Source organism: Theropithecus gelada, chromosome 5, assembly GCF_003255815.1.
Source record: "Theropithecus gelada isolate Dixy chromosome 5, Tgel_1.0, whole genome shotgun sequence".
In the NCBI taxonomy this organism is placed as follows: Eukaryota; Metazoa; Chordata; class Mammalia; order Primates; family Cercopithecidae; genus Theropithecus; species Theropithecus gelada.
The window spans coordinates 6,031,850-6,049,767 of record NC_037672.1 but is presented as its reverse complement, the minus strand read 5'-3'; the positions used below and the strand labels follow the sequence as shown (position 1 = coordinate 6,049,767).

The following is a 17,918-nucleotide window of genomic DNA, read 5'->3' as shown; positions in this document are numbered from 1 at the left end:
TAGACCAGCAAGGACAAAGAAACAGCTACGATTTTTCCAAAGAGAAAACAAGCCTTGCCCAGCGAATTAGGATTTGTTTTTATTAGTAGTATACTTTTAAGTTCTAGGGTACATGTGCACAACATGCAGGTTTGTTTCTTAGGTATACATGTACCATGTTGGTTTGCTGCACCCATCAACTTGTCGTTACATTAGGTATATCTCTAATGCTATCCCTCCCCCAGCCCCACAGCCCTCAACAGACCCCAGTGTGTGATGTTCCCCTCCCTGTGTCCATGTGTTCTCATTGTTCAACTCCCACTGATGAGTGAGAACATGTGGTGTCTGGTTTTCTGTCCTTGTGGTATTTTGCTGAGAATGATGGTTTCCAGCTTCATCCATGTCCCTGCAAAGGACATGAACTCATCCTTTTTTATGGCCGCATAGTATTCCGTGGTGTATGTGTGCCACATTTTCTTTATCCGGTCTGTCATTGATTGGTTCCAAGTCTTTGCTGTTGTGAACAGTGCTGCAATAAACATACGTGTGTGTGTGTCTTTATAGCAGCATGACTTATGATCCTTTGGGTATATACCCAGTAATGGGATGGCTGGGTCAAATGGTATTTCTAGTTCTAGATCCTTGAGGGATCACCACACTGTCTTCCACAATGGTTGAACTAGTTTACAGTCCCACCAATAGTGTAAAAGTGTTCCTGTTTCTCCACATCCTCTCCAGCATCTGTTGTTTCTTGACTTTTAAATGATCGCCATTCTAACTGGTGTGAGATAGTATCTCATTGTGGTTTTGATTTACATTTATCTGATGGCCAGTGATGATGAGCATTTTTTCATGTATCTGTTGGCTGCATAAATGTCTTCTTTTGAGAAGTGTCTGTTGATACCCTTTGCCCACTTTTTGATGGGGTTGTTTTTTTCTTGTAAATCTGAGTTCTTTGTAGATTCTGGATATTAGCCCTTTGTCAGATGGGTAGATTGCAGAAATTTTCTCCCATTCTGTAGAATTAGGATTTCTAACTTACAGTGTTGCATTTGAGAGTATATGGAGCAATACCTTTCAGATTCTGAGAAAAATTATCTCCATTCTAAAAGATCTTACCCAAACTAGTAAGTATTAGGATAACAAAGATAGCTTTTTTTTTGGCTTTTTTTTTTTGAGAGAGGGTCTTACTCTATCACCCAGACTGGAGCACAGTGGCCTGATCTCTGCTCACTGCAGCCTCCACCTCCCAGGCTCAAGCAGTCCTCTCACCTCAGCCTCCCGAGTAGCTGGGACTACAGGTGCGCACCACCATGCCCAGCTAATTTTTGTATTTTTTGTGGAGTCAGAGTTTCGCCATGTTGGCCAGGCTGTTCTCAAACTCCTGGGCTCAAGTGATCTGCCCACCTCTGCCTCCCAAATTGCTAGGATTATAGGCGCCATGCCCAGCCTGAAGATAGCTTTTGACACATGAGGCTTCTAAGGTTACTGGGAGTATTCTAGGTCTGACTATTACCTGATAGATATATTATTATTCTTAAAACTGTACATTTACATTGTATATGCTCTGCTATGTGGGATGAATTCCACATTTAAAATAAATCTATTGGCCGGGTGCGGTGGCTCACACCTGTAATCCCAGCACTTTGGGAGGCTGAGGCAGCGGATCATAGCTAAGGAGATCGAGACCATCCTGGCTAACACGGTGAAACCCCGTCTCTACTAAAAATACAAAAAGTTAGCTGGGCGTGGTGGCGGGCACCCGTAGTCCCAGCTACTCTGGAGGCTGAGGCAGGAGAATGGTGTGAACCCTGGAGGCGGAGCTTGCAGTGAGCCGAGATGGTGCCACTGCACTCCAGCCTGGGCGACAGAGACTCCGCCTCTAAATAAATAAATAAATAAATAAATAAATAAATAAATAAATCTGTTAAGATATATGCCAACTGTTGACAATAGTTACCCCTGAGGATTGATGTTGGGGTGGAACTGACTTGTACTTTCAAAGCAGCTTTTTTTTTTTTTTTTTTTTTTGAGACAAAGTCCATTTCAAAATTGTTATAAAGGTTGCTTGAAGCTAATACATGTTTTTGATAGTTAATGAATTGATACATTTAAAATAAAGCTGGCCAGGTGAGGTGGCTCACGCCTGTAATTCTAGCACTTTGGGAGACCGAGGCAGACGGATCACTTGAAACCAGGAGTTCAAGACCAGCCCGGCCAACGTGGCAAAACCCCATCTCCACTAAAAATACAGAAATTAGCCAGGTGTGATGGTGCACGCCTGCAATCCCAGCTACTCAGGCTGAGGCAGGAGAATCTCTTGAACCTGGGAAGCAGAGGTTGCAATGAACCAAGATCACACCACTGCACTCCATCCTGGGTTACAGAGCAAGACTCTGTCTCAGAAATAAAAAATAAAACTAAGAATTCTTCCTCTCAAGCTTCTAGGAATGACCTTGGTTAATAAGATTAGTTTTATTTCTTATATGAAAATTGGTTAAATTTTTTTCCCATTGCCATCAGGTTTAGATTTTGCATTAGCACTTACGTTAGGCAGAAGAAAATATATAAAATTTTACACATAAGGAATATGAAAATAATTTCAGAGTGAGAATTGGTGCTAACGATTGGTACACAAATTCATATACTTCCCAAGACACCATTAACACTTCGTGTGTGTGTAAAATGTTCTCATGGAATAGAGTTTTGAATATAAATATTCCTGTTTTAAAACTGACATTTCTGCTTTTATGTGCAAATGTGAATGCATCAATACAGAGAAAACTAGGGATGGTCCCTGAGTGACAACTACCAGTGTAGGAATCACCTTGAAGGAAGAATAAAGGAATAGTGTGTACAAAGACACAGAAGTAGGAGGGGCCTGGTGCTGTAAGGTCAGGAGTGGGTAGTCGAAGGTCAGAGTGGGGCAGGCCCGCGGGAAACAGACCCTGAAGAGACTGATGTGCTGTGCGAGGGCATTTCTAGTTATGTCCTAGAGACAAAAGACCTGTAGATCTATTTAGCCAGCAGGACTTAATGGCATAGCAATGGGCAGATGGGCTTGGGCCACTGAAGGCAGGGAGGTCAGTGAGGAGGTCATCACTGTGGGCTAAAGACCTAGTAGGAAAAACAGGAATATAGTTAACCTGAAATTATGCTTGTTTGATTGGAGTGGCTCATCTTTTAGGGGCAAATAGGGGTTCTTTTGAGTAATATATCAGTAGATTATTACTGAACGCTCTCAGAATCTGACTGTATCTAATTCACAAGTCACCAAAAGTTTTGCCGAAATTGGCTGAAGGGGGAAAAAAGGCTTAAATAACTAAAAGTCCAGACGTTGGGCTAGCCCCTGCTAGGTTTGATTCAGAGCTTCCCAGTGTCATTCAGGCTTCTGCTCTGCCTCTCTGCCTACCACTTTTTGTCAGCTTGGTTTTGCAACCAGCTCCTTATAGGGTAAAGGGCAGTGACAATGAGCATGTTTCTGAGATCATATTCTCACACACTGTCCAGAGGTCATGTTCTCTACATTCCCAGCAAGAACCATGAAATGTGCATTTCTGATTGGCCACGTGCCTCTCTCTGGGCCAATCTTTGTGGCCCAAGGGATGATGGGGGTAGTGTTAATCCCATGTGGACACATTGTGGTTTTGGTCATTTAGGCACTGCCAGGCAGGGGCGTACGCTCAGCAGCGAGCCTCCGGTGACTGCTGATGGATTTCCAAGTGGCATGTGCTTTTTCTCCCCCAGTTCCCAGTCTCCCTTTTGATACAGACAGCATGGGAAAGTCAACCAGAACTCTAGCCTTACGTGACCTCCCTGTAGTGTCTAGAAAAGTACCTGATAATAGACTCTCATGCTGGGGAGTTCTTTAGTTGTATCCGCTTTTGGTACTTGATAATTATGTTCTTTCTTTAAGATTAGGACTTTCTGAGTAACTATTTGAGAAATGTCTCATATTTTATGTTTATGTATAAGCAGACTTTTTTTTTTTTTGAGACACTCCTGACCTCGTGATCCACCCACCTCTGCCTCCCAAAGTGCTGGGATTACAGGCATGAGCCATCGCCCCCAGCCATAAGAAGACTTTTAATAGTACAGGAGACTACAAGGATAACAATAAGTGAAATAGAAACATCCCGGCTCTTTTTATAGTCATGTCTTTAAACTGTGATTAACAATTCACTGCTGTTAAATTTTGGTTAAGTTATGATACATAGCCGGGCGCGGTGGCTCAAGCCTGTAATCCCAGCACTTTGGGAGGCCGAGGCGGGCGGATCACGAGGTCAGGAGATCGAGACCATCCTGGCTAACATGGTGAAACCCCGTCTCTACTAAAAATACAAAAAACTAGCCGGGCGTGGTGGCGGGCGCCTGTAGTCCCAGCTACTCGGAGGCTGAGGCAGGAGAATGGCCTGAACCTGGGAGGCGGAGCTTGCAGTGAGCCGAGATCGCGCCACTGCACTCCAGCCTGGGTGACACAGCGCGAGACTCCGTCTCAAAAAAAAAAAAAAAAAAAAAGTTATGATACATTAACACAGTACCTTAAGCCAGAAAAAAAATAGCACGAGGGACCTCTCAAATATAAGTATAAATAACAGAATGCAAACAAGTGTGTGTAATATACTATTGTTTATGTAACTTTTGCTACAGATTTGATGTTTCTTAATTCAACCTAAAATTACAAGGCAAAACAGAACTTGTATACAAAATTTATAATGTGATAAAGTCACTCTAACATTGTTTGAATCATAAAAATGTCAGGCTGCTTCATACTTTTTTTATTCTGTCAAAAGTTAAAACAAGAAGTGAAATCTCCATCCCCACACAAATTTATCATGAATAAGTTGTCCAGGCTCCAACTGCTGTTCCAGCAGCACTTTTCATACCTTGATACACAGTGCAAAGGAAATTTCTTTATCTCAGAATCTGTTTGCCTACTTAAGTTAGCAAGGAGCTTTCGTTAACTTTCATTCCTTAGTATTAATCTACAATATACTGACATGCTAGAAGGCAAATATCAAGATACGAATTTAAAAGAATTCTCTAAATGCCTTCTAACCAAATTATGTTCAGTTAAACTCATGCTTGTGGATTAATACCAGCATTTGGCAATTTCTATTTGTGTGAAGACATTTTCAAAGATGAAATACATAAACTTTTATTATAAATCAGCATTAACAGGGCAGTTAGGTAAGGAAAAGACATCCAGATTGAAAAGGAAGAAGTAAGACTCTAGTCACATATGACATGATCTTGTATAGAATATAGAGAAAATCCTAAGGAATGAAATTAAGAAAAAAACTCCATTTGCAATAATATAAAAAAGAATATAATGCTTAAGAAAAAATTTGACAAAAGTGCAAGACTTGTGCACCAGAAACTATAAAGCATCTTTGAAAGAAATTGAAGAAGACCTAAATAAATAGAAAACATCCCATGTTTGTGATCAGAAAACAATGCTGTTAAGATGGCAGTACACCCCAAGGTGTTTTACAGAATCAGTACAATCCCTCTTGAAATCCCAGCTCCCTTCATCGCAGAAATAGACAAGCTGATCCTAAAATTCGTATGGAAATGCAAGAGGCCTTTTTGTGACTGAGTATGTGTGGTAGGTGGAATATAGTAGTGTCCATGTTAGCCCTGGTCATTTAACCTGGTGCAATTTCATTGCAGGAGAATGACATCTTCCTGGGCTGGGAAAAAGGAGCTTATAAGAAATGGGGAAAGAGTAAGAAAAAATGTTCAGATCTAACTCTAGAAGAAATGAAAAAACAGGCTGCTGTCCAGTGTCTTCGATCTGCTTCTGATGAAGTAAGTTTACATTTTATTTCTAACACTTAAGAGAATAAAAGAAGGGGTGTTTTAAGTTTACAGATAGGACAACTTGACCTCCAAAAATTGGGAAAACAAACTACTTATTTATCTTACAAAGTAACGTGAACATTACTACTTTTCTTCTATAGTATTTTTCCATATTTTCTGAAGTTTTATAAGCTTTTCTTTTATATGTGCTACTCTAATTAAGAGTATACACAAAATTTTATATCCTTTTTCCGACTTGACTATTTCATCCTGTTATTACATTGTCTTTATTCTTTTTAGTGGCTAAGATGCATTTCATCAAATGATATTTCAACAACAGTATAATATTATAATCTTTATTACTGGATGTTTACCTTGCTCTTGATTTTTTTGTTTTGTTTTGTTTTAAGACAGCGTCTCACTCTGTTGCCCAGGCTGGAATGCAGTGGTGTGATCTCGCTCCACTGCAACCTCTGCCTCCCAGGTTTAAGCAATTCAGCCTCCTGGGTAGGCAGAATTACAGGCATGTGCCACCATGCCTGGCTAATGTTTTTGCATTTTTTAGTAGAGACGGGGTTTCACCATGTTGGCCAGGCTGGTCTTGAACTCCTGATCTCAGGTGATCTGCCTGCCGTTGCCTCCCAAAGTGCTGAGATTACAGGCATGAGCCATCACGCCCGGCCTGCTCTTGATTTTTTTTGTTATGCTGTCTAAAATATTTTATGTGGGGTTTTTCTGTGGTCTGTATTATTATATTTGAATACATTCCTAGAAGGGAATAGCAGTTCAGACACTTCAAAAGTACTATATTGGCATATGATTTATGTATTTTTTTGTTTTTAGAAAATATTACAAGATTATTTTATTCTTTTAACATTTCATATAAAATATTTCTCATGTCTTTCAGTTTCCTGAAATAACAAAGTATCTTTTGCAGTTAATATTATGAATTCTTATTTTATTATTCACTCTAAGATGTAATCTGTGAGATCATGACTACTGAAAGAATTATTTTGCTTTGACCATGCTATTTGAGATAGTATGGTTTAAGTACCTTTATGATGCAAGGCCAAATTGAGCGGACTCCGACCTCCAGAAACTTCCTTCCTGAACTAATTGTTGAATGGTCTAGTGTTGCCATCATTGGCTTTGTTATCTTTGCAATCCGCAGAAGTTTATTCTATCTGGTTGCCACTGATGCAAATGGTTTTTAACGCTTATTTGTTTAGTGTTTCCCACCTTTCTGTTCTCATCCAACTCCAAATTATCTCTGAGGCTAGGAACAGTGGCTCAACACCTGTAATCCCAGCACTTGGGAAGGCCAAGGCGGGAGGATCGCCTGAGGTCAGAAGTTCGAGACCAGCCTGGTCCAACATAGTGAAACCCCATCTCTACTAAAAATGCAAAAATTACCTGGGCATGGTGGTGCATGCTGTAATCCCAGCTACTTGGCAGGCTGAGGCAGGAGAATCGCTTGAACCTGGGAGGCAGAGGTTACAATGAGCCAGGATCGCGCCACCATACTCCAACCTGAGACACAGAGGGAGACTGTGTCTCAAAAAAATAAAAAAAAGAACTGTCTCTGAATGCCTGACTCCCCTGGCCATATACTCATGATACATTGTGTAGACCTCAAATAACATGGCCCTCACATCCTAAATTGCAATTACTCATTTGACTGTGCTCACTGGGCGCAAGGACCATGAGTGCCCCATCTTTTTTTATCTCCTACCGCCTAGCACAGTGAGTGCTTAATCATATGAAAGGTACTGATGTTTTTAAGTGAATCTAACATTCATTTTTTAAAAGCCTACCCTTTCATCCGATTATTTTTTCTCTTCCCCGCTGTTTTCTTCTCCCCCACCTCTGATTTTTAACTTTAACTTCTTAATTTCTTTTTTTTTTTTTTTGAGACGACAGAGTCTTACTCTGTCACCCAGACTGGAATGCAGTGGCACAGTCCTGGCTCACTGCAACCTCCACCTCCTGGGTTCAAGTGATTCTCCTGCCTCAGCCTCCCAAGTAGCTGGGATTACAGGCATGCACTACCATGCCCAGCTAATTTTGGTATTTTTAGTAGTGATGGGGTTTTACCATGTTGGCCAGGCTGGTCTCGAACTCCTGGCCTCAGGTGATCCACCTGCTTCCGCCTCCCAAAGTGCTGGGATTACAGGCGTGAGCCACCGCGCCTGGCCAACTTCTTAATTTCTTAAAGTTGCTGCTTCATACAGCATGGAATAGGAGTTTGGAAGTTACCACTTATACATACAGCTATCTTAGGCACCATTTCATTACAACAATTAGGAACATAATTAACCTGGTTTAAGGAAAAATAGAAATATATGTAAAGGATACAGGGATGTCTTACTGAAGCCAAGTGCTAGAAGTATAGCAGCCTCAAGAGAGAGCTGAACTGGGAATTATGTGATAGACAAAGTCACTTTCAGTAACAACCAACCTGCAGTCTCTCATTTCCTTCTGTACCTGAGTCGGGGTCATTCCGTCTCTGTCCAAACTCTGGTTTTCTCTGCTTTAGCACACAGTGAAGAATGGCCATTCCAGCTTCCAGCCCAGCGTGACCATGGAACTCTACTGTCCAACACCATTCATCTAGAGAGAGAATCTGATTGGCTGGGCTTGAGCCAGGTGATTAGCCTAGGCTTGATCAGGCTTGAGCCAGCCTGATTTGATAAGCCCTGGTTGAGGGGGCAGGGCTGCCTGGAGGTTCATCACTTCAGCAGGGACTGTGAGTGATGTGCGCAGAGAAAACTCTGCAGAGAAAACTTTGTGGTTAAAGTAGTGGGTTTTTTGTTTTTTTCTTTTAATTTAAAAAAATATAGGGACAGGGTCTCCCTGTGTTGCCCAGGCTGATCTTGAACTCCTGGGCTCAAGACATCCTCTCGCCTCGGCCTCCCAAACTGCAGAGATTACAGGCCTGAGCCACCATGCCCGGCCAAAATGGCGTTTTCTTTATGACACTGAAGGGGAGTAAATTGATAATTTGTAGATTGGTAAAGTAATTTAGAGCTTTTAAAGGAATTCAGAACGCAGATTTTTTTTTTTTTTTTAAACAAGTGAGAAGTTAATTCAGGTAAATTATTTGAGTAAAATCCAAAGAAACTGCTGAGTTGTAGTCGGAAAGAAAATATGGGTAGTGCAGTTTCAAACTGAGAAAGGATCTTATTTCTTCTTTGGACCAAAGTTGCTGAGAAATGAGCCTAGCCTTTGACTCACGGTTAAGCTGAGGAAATGACAAGGGCAGCTGAAATCAGATGTGAAAAGATGAAGAGTATAAAAACCTTGTATGAGTAATGCAAGACCCTTCTCCTGTAGCTTGTTGAATTTGCGTGTAATTCATACTAACCGAGTATGTTGTGTGAGGTGAAGAACTTAGTATGAGGTAGAAACAGTGCAAGGGAATAGTTGTGGCTTACAGAGATCTTTGATTCTTTAGGTTATTGTTTTGGGAAAATGCTTTCCTTTGCCTGGCTGTCATAGGCGGGATTTTTATTTTCAACCCCAATAAAGCATATTTGTACTTCCTTGCTCTTTCCTTCTCATTTTATTAAAAAAAAAAAAAAGTCAGATTCCTTTTTCCTTACAATGATTTTTTAAAAATCTTACCAAATTAAAATTAGCTGAGGAAGTGAATGTGCCAGGCATAACCAAATGCTCAGTAATTACTTATGGAATGAATGAGGAGAGTCTTCAAGTCCCAGTTCCTGCTCCAGAGCCATGTGCTATTGTTTGTGCATCAATCTATAGACCCTTTAAACCAGGTGTCCCCAGCCCCTGGGCCATGGACAGGTACAGGTCCATAGCCTGTTAGGAGCTGGGCTGCACAGCAGGAGGTGAACAGCGAGCAAGCTTTAGCAAGCGTTACTGCCTGAGCTCCGCCTCTTGTGAGATCCGCAGCGGTGGCCTTAGATTCTCATAGAAGCACGAACTCTATTGTGGACTGAGCACGTGAGGGATCTAGGGTGGAATGCTCCTTATGAGAATCTAATGCCTGAGGTGGAAGTTTCATCCCGAACCCCAAGCCTACCTGCTGGGTCTGTGGAATAATTGTCTTCCACGAAACCAGTCCCTGGTGCCAAAAAGATTGGGCACCACTGCCTTAAACCAGCTCACCCGCCTCTTGGGGAGCCAATGAAAAGAACCCTCTTTAATTATTGCCTACTGCAATAGAAAGAATCAATGTATGGTAGTTTAGGAATGGTAGGCCATCTGTGTGTCCCCTGGGTTTCTTTTTATAATCTGTCTATTGGCTTCAATGGAAAGAAAGGAGCAAAGAGGACCTTCATCGAAAATTATAATGCAAAATTTTATTTTATGTTTTTGTCATGAGTGTTTGCATATTAAGTATGCTAATTTCCTGAGGATGGCCATGTTTATGGTATTGTGTGTGCTCTGCTTTCCCATCCAGTCCAAATGCCCTCGTAAAAGCGCTTTTCAGTACAGCTCTTTAGACAGTCACTACCAATTGGTCGCAATCAAAAACCACTAACAATTCAAGTTTATAATCTAGTAGATTAAAATGTTAATGGCAAATAAAAGACAATGATGTAGGTTATATTATTATATTAGATATAAGTGTAGGTAGGAAGTAGTGGTGATGTTATGCATTACATGTGAGGTGAATTATTTTCTCATGTGTATGTGACTATTATAGTTACAGTGTGAACTGTTTCTGTAAAAGCATCCATAGTTATCAGACTATTCACTGGTGTCATGGTTTAAGGAGAATGGCTTACTTCTCTGGCTCCACTTACATGCTTGTGATACTACACTGTGCCTCCACTTTATCCTTGTAACAAGTTGTACCCCACATTATAGCACTTCTCTTGCCCTGCTCAGCTCATTATTTTATGAGAGACATTGCCAAAACAGAGGGCAATTCAGTTGCATCAGAATGTAATTTTATACATTGATTAAAATGTGGCTGTCCCCGTGTAAAGGTTGGCTGAGCAATTGAAGATTTATTTCTCCAGGGAATCATGACCTTTGATGGGCTTTATTGGTTGTTAGGTCCCACTGAAAACTGCCTTGGCTAATTCCCTTTCATTTACATATGCAAATAACATGCATGTCTCTGGGTGTTCGTTTTCGTTAAAATATTTTGCATATGCTTTGATTGCAGTTAGTAATGGGGTCTGTAAAGAGGAATGGTATTATGAATCAGTCATAGGCAGTTCAGCCCTCCCCTAGATGTATATTTTTTAGGTGATTATCCTAAGCTGTCTGTTTCATTCCTGTTATCAGTGGACCTGGCATATACCTGATATTTGTTAAATGTATGCAAACCTCCCTTCATTTCCCCTTTTAAAAAAATAACTACTTATATTTGTTTTATTGAGCCACTTAACACTGAATCAGAACTAGTACTTTATCTCCCACTTTGAGGGTGGTTAGAAGATTAGAAACTTAATGAGGTCCTGTTTGGGGAGTGAATAAAGTTAAAATGCAATAACTCTTTTATAATACCATTCTTCTGGGGTTGTTAGTTTTGAAAGTAGCAGCACTGCAGCTTACCCTGGGGAGCTGACCAGCCCCATTGTTATTTAAAGAGCCTTAGAGAGGACTTACACCCTAAGTCCTAACATTCACTTGTTTATATTCTCACATTGAGCTAAGTCTACCAGTAAAATTCTTTTTGCCAGTAAAAGTACAGAGTATATCTTAGTATTTTGCATATGCATTATTTATATGCTGTACAGGGTTATATGTACAAAAAACCATGAAAAGTATGTCATGGCAGTGTTTACCTTCAAGGTTAATTTTGACCGTATACAGTTGGCCCTTCATACCCATGAGTTCTACATCTGTGGAGGTAACCAACAGTTGATCAAAGATATTTGGGAAAAAATGGATGATTGTGTCTGTGCTGAACATGTATAGACTTTTTTCCTGTCATTCCCTAAAAAATGCAGTATAACAACTACACCCATAGCATTTACATTGTATTAGGTATTATGTGTCATTTAGAAATAATTTAAAATATATAGGAGGATGTGTGTAGGTTATATGCAAATATTATGCCATTTTATATAAGGAACTTGAACTTCTACAGATTTTGGTATCCTCAGGGGATCCTGGAACCAACTCAATATAGGGATGACTATATACTGTGTCCTGACACATGGACTGTGGAGCCCAACCTTTTCTGGGTAATACTAAGAGCGTCATACAATGATAACATTTATTGAGCGCTTACAATGTGTGAGGTGCCTATCTGAATGCATTATGTACATTGCAAGAAGTGATGCTGTGCTCTCTACAGACCAGCACCCCTCAGAAGAAGCCAGCGATTACTAAAGCTGTGAACACTCACAGTTGTGTGATCACAGCCAGTCCTGCCTGAGGAAGCCTAAGTCCTATCTCTTTGGGTATATAGATGGCAGTGGAGCTGGAGCATTTGAGGAAACTCACGGGCCATACTAGGGACTTGGACTTTTCCCCTGTGCAGCTGTGAAGTGTTAGGGTTTGGAGAGGAGTAGTGCAACCTGACTTACTTGCCAATCAGATACTGATCAGAGAGCATACTGGTTGCTGCACTGAGACTAACTACACAGGGTAAGTGAGCTGTGCTGGAGGGACAGAGGGCAGATTGCAAGCCCTCAGTGAAGATGCAATTGCAGGGCTCCAGAAGGCAGATGGCTGGAGGATTCTGCATCTGTTTTTGAAGATGGAACTAACAGGATTGGATGTGGGGTAGAGATAAGAGGAGGAGACAAGAAAGACAGCCAAGGGTTTTGATCTGAGCAACTGCAAGAATGTCATTCCCAGCTGCGCACAGTGGCTCATGCCTGTAATCCCAGCACTTTGGGAGGCAGGCAGATCACTTGAGGTCAGGAGTTCAAGATCAGCTTGGCCAACATGGCAAAACCCCGTCTCTACTAAAAATACAAAAATTAGCTGGACATGGTGGCACCCGCCCATAATCCCAGCTACCTGGGAGGCTAAGACAGGAGAATCACTTGAACCCAGGAGGCGGAGGTTGCCTTGAGCCGAGATCGCACCACTGCACTGCAGCCTGGGCGACAGAGCAAGACTCCATCTCAAACAAACAAACAAAAAATTATCTGGGTGTATTGGTGCATGCCTGTAGTCCCAGCTACTTAGGAGGCTGAGGTGGGAGAATCGCTTGAACTGGGAGGTGGAGCCAAGATCGTGCCACTGCACTCCAGCCCAGGTGACAGAACGAGACTCGGTCTCCAAAAAAAAGTAATTTTCATTTACTAAGGAAAAGAACCTAGGAAAGGAACTTCTTTGTGGTATGAATAAAGATTAACCTATGAGATGCCTCCTAGGAGATAGCTAAGTGGAGATTTTTGAACAGGCAGCGGAATAAACTGAATATGCATGTCTAGGGTTGGTGGGGTAGAGTGGTTTATGAGGACCAGGCATGAAATAGACCATTTTCTTTTTGTTTATCTAGCCCAATTCTTCTGATCTCTTTTTAGAAAAGGTAGAAAATTGGGATTTTTTTACAGGAAATTTTCTGATCTTTCAGATGTTGAGAAGTGAGAATATGAGAACAGACACAGAAGTGGAAGGGGCTGCTGTAAAAATTTGAGAGGGAGGCACTATAAAATAGACACGTGTGGGGTTAAGGGCTGGGGTATGAAAACAGATTGAGAGTTTGAGGAGCAGAAGGGGCCAAATGACGGCCCAGTGAATCCCTGTGTGTCCATTGAAGTTGAAGAAGCCAGGTGTTGGGAGCACAGCTGGAGACCCATGTGCCCTTTCCTCATGACTTTCCTCCTCATCCCTCTCAGGTTACCGCTATACGCAGCTTGGTGTTTGTCTTTCCCATGCTTGTTTTCGTATGTTTACTAAATGTTGTTTGAAGATGTACACAAATACTCATAGCATGATTTTGCATGTACTTAAATTTTCTATAAATTATACCATACTCTATATGTTTTTGTAACTTCTTTTAGTTAAAAGTTTTAAAATTTTATCTATATTGATAACATGATCTTATAATGTCTTCATTCCTAAATAGTTGTGCATTGTGAACTATGTAACACTGTTTATTCTCCCAGTAATGGACCTTTTAATTGCTTCTCATTTGGGGCTGTTATGAAGAATGTAGAAAGGAACATTCTTGTTTTTTGTTTTTTAGACGGAGTCTCGCTCTGTACCAGGCTGGAGTGCAGTGGCGTGATCTCAGCTCACTGCAGCCTCCGCCTCCCGGGTTCAAGCGATTCTCTGCCTCAGCCTCCGGAGTAGCTGGGACTACAGGCACACAACACTAGGCCCAGCTAATTTTTGTATTCTTAGTAGAGACGGGGTTTCATCACGTTGGCCAGGATGGTCTCGATCTCTTGACCTCGTGATCCGCCCACCTCAGCCTCCCAAAGTGCTGGGATTACAAGTGTGAGCCACCGCGCCCCACCGAAAGGAACATTGTTATGCGCTTATCCTTGTGTGTGTGTACAGTACTTTTTCTTGCGTGTATACTTAGGCATTAGATTACTAGATTGAAGTCAGTGGTTTTTTTTTAACTGTTTACACCCTTATAGACTGGAGTATGTGATGAAAGCTATGGACCTAACCAGAATGTTATACTTAAACTTTTCTTGTATGAATTACTTTGTTACATGCCCACTAGTGGCCTCCTTAAGAGCTCATGCTTCCTAGATTAAAAATAACTGGTCTAAATTCTGACTATTCTTAATTAAACCATGAGGTGAAACAAATAATATCCAGATATTCAACTCATAGCTTTCTGAGCTTCTATAGCCAAATGTCCTTCAGGAAGTTTACTTGTTAGATATCTAAAGGGAAAAGAAACTGCCATCTCCATATGAAAGTAAAAAACAGGACTTTTTTTGTATATAATAAAAAATAGGGTTTGCCTGGGCGCGATGGCTCATGCCTGTAATCCCAGCACTTTGGGAGGCTGAGGCAGGTGGATCGCTTGAGCCTGGCAGTTTGAAACCAGTTTGAGATGGGGTTTTGCAGAAATCACGTCTCTGCAAAAAGAAAAGAAAGAAAGAAAAAGGAAGCCAGGTGTGGTGGCACATGCCTGAGTTCCAGCTACTTGGGAGGCTGAGAAGGTGGGAGATGAGTCCTTTAGGTCAAGGATGTGGTGAGCTGTGATCGCACCACTGCACTCCAGACTGGGTGACAGAGCAAGATCCTATCTCAAAAATTAAAAAAACAAAAACAAAAAACGGAGAGGGGTTTGCCTAAATCAGTAAGATGCTATAATGAACTGGGAAACTTGAAGGACTTAAGTCAAGCTGAAGTATTTTCCTCTTTTTGTAAAATGATGAAATGGAGGCTCAGAGAAGTTAAATAACGTGTCCAGCTTCACATAGCACAGCAGGTCTCATGAGTCTAGATCATGTTCCCTTTATGTTACATCACCCTGCTAAAGAGCAGGGCTACCTTTTTCTAAGCCTCGATTGATCACGTTATTTAATCATTATAACAGTTTGCTATCCTCTACTTTTTGTTGCAGATTTTTTTCAGCATTCTAAAGAGTACATAATCTGTGCCCTAGATCATGTTTGAAGATATTTGTCCATTGGATACTTCTCTCCTACTCTGTATCATTTTCTAGAGAGCAAATGTGCATGAGAGCTGGAGGCAGGCCAATTTTTGTAGACCATTTGGTGTTCAAGGATAGGAATCTCAGCTCTCATAACAGGGGCCTTGGCAGAAACAGCTTTTAATTTGGGGGAGGTTTTTTTTGACTTTGTATTACTTCTCTGGCTATTGAAGGCATGAGTTTGTGAACCCTGGTACATATTCTCAGTCTTCTCACTTGGTGCTCTTTTGTTTATTTGCTTAACATTAACTTAGTTCTAAATTGTAAAAGGGTTTTTAAAACTTCTAGTCATTAAAGTATGGAATTGATCCTTTACTTTCCAGTAAAATGATTACTGTGATTATCAGTAGTCATTCTATCAGTATCTAGTTGGGTTTCCTACCACTAATCTTCTAACTCCGCTTTAAAACTGAAGACTAAGATCTGAAAAACTGTAAAAGAGCCCCATGTGCAGGGTCGGGCTGAAAACAGGAGTGTTTGAAAGCCTGTGCTTCAGTTATTGCTGCATAACTAAGTACCCCAAAACTTAGTGGCTTGAAACAACTATTTTATTTACTCATAATTCTGAGAGTTAGCTACGGCTCAGCTGGGAGGTTCTTCCGCTGTTCTTGCTTGGGGTCTGTGAGGGCACATGGAGCTGAAACATCCAGGATTGCTCTCCTCATGTGACTGGTGCTTCAGCAAGCATGGCTGGGAGCTGTGACCTCTCCCCACATGGCAGATGGAGAACACTCAGAAGGTAGCATTCCAGGAGGGCATCTGTCACACTCGGCAACATCTTATTGTGAAACCCAGTCACCGTGGGAGGGGCCCAACCTAGAGGCAAGTGCTGGGAGGTGCGGTTCATTGGGGGCACTACAGTAACTGCCTTTCCTTTGACAGTTACTTTCTGGAGAAATTGAGTAGACAGGTTTTGGACTTTGGGATACCAGGCACCCCTGAGGGAAAGCATGAGACACCATAATGAAAATTGGGGACTGAGTGATTCCCCCTTCCCTTTCTGGTACCTGACTGACAAATAGGTTTATATTCCAAAGATAGAAGTGTGGAAGACTTCTTAACGAGGAAGTGGTTACTGTAAAGAAGAAACATTTGAGGCCGGGTGCGGTGGCACAAGCCTGTAATCCCAGCACTTTGGGAGGCTGAGACGGGCAGATCACGAGGTCAGGAGATCGAGACCATCCTGGCTAACCCGGTGAAACCCCGTCTCTACTAAAAAATACAAAAAAAAAAAAAAAATTAGCCAGGCGAGGTGGCGGGCGCCTGTACTCCCAGCTACTCTGGAGGCTGAGGCAGGAGAATGGCGTAAACTCGGGAGGCAAAGCTTGCAGTGAGCTGAGATCCGGCCACTGCACTCCAGCCTGGGCGACAGAGCGAGACTCCGTCTCAAAAAAAAAAAAAAAAAAAAGAAACATTTGAGGGACGAGATGATCTTTTAAAAATTATAACCATGATAATAGAAATGAAAAACTCAATAGACGGTTTGGAAGACAGCTCTGGAAATCTTCCAGAAAGTAGAAGAAAAAGATGAAGAAATGGTGAACTGGAGACAAAAGAAATTAGGGGACCAGTACAGGAAATTCAGTAACCAGCTATTAGGAAATGTGTCCATAATACTAGCACCCTTTTCCAGATGTAGACACTGAGGGTTTGATAGGTAAATGATTTATGTAGGCTCATGTGGTTGACCCTGGGGTGAAATTTAGAACCAGATCTCTCTGACTCCATTGAGCCATGTGCAAATGGAACAGGCAATTAACACTGAGTATCATGTATGTTAGTAATCACACTATGGCAGCACCTGTCTGGCATTTAGGGAATATCCAGTCTAAATGAACCCTCCATAAAAGATAAACCTGTAAGGTGAGTAATATGGCACAGAAACCTTTGAGTATGGAGAGGAGAGGTGAAGCAGAATAAGTCAAATTGCCTTTCTTTTGCTTTACACTTACTAGCTAAGGTCCAAGTTGAGAAGGATGGGAAGTATTTAGAAGATGGAGAAATACTGGAAATGTTGTAGGGATGGGAAGTGATAGGAGTTTGTCAGGGAACAAATAAGACCCTCATGAAGTAATAGGACACCAGTTGCTGTGTTTGACCGAGGTTCAGTCTCCATCATCATGTAACCCTTCAACCCCACCCCCCAGCCAGGAGCAGAGAGCACAGCAGTGGCAAGAACCTAGTGTGTTGGTCAGAGACAGAAGGAGCAGGCCATGAAGTCCAGGGAGAATTCAGAGGGGTTTGGGTGGTATGCATTAGGTTAATTATCTTTTTACTCCTCCAACCTCCAAATCAAATCATAGCAAAAATTAGAGGCATTTTTGAAGTGATAAATCAAAAAACAAGATTGTAGAAAATTAAAAACGTACAAAATCTAGAAATGACACCAACATTTAAGTGACTAAGATGACAGGGACTCCGGGTGTCTCACGTGTGTCATGTTAGCTTTTTCTACTGAATCTTCGGAGAGAAGTGCTGTCGTTCTTGGGTCTAGAGAGAGGAAGTGGCACACGTGTCCTTTGCTGCCCGGTGAATATAGCAGGGCAAGAATTCAGACCCAGGCCAGCATGACTCC

At 41.6% G+C, this 17,918-nt stretch overlaps 1 protein-coding gene across 2 annotated transcripts in view; it reads left to right on the top strand.

The window, feature by feature from the left end:
- Positions 1 to 17,918, top strand: part of KIAA0232 (KIAA0232 ortholog) — a 97,571-nt gene that overhangs the window by 50,131 nt on the left and 29,522 nt on the right. For both annotated transcript variants that reach the window (XM_025386137.1, XM_025386135.1), the window contains one exon: positions 5,653 to 5,790. In XM_025386137.1, the coding sequence (XP_025241922.1) occupies positions 5,653 to 5,790 (138 nt within the window). The remainder of the gene's footprint in view (positions 1 to 5,652; positions 5,791 to 17,918) is intronic.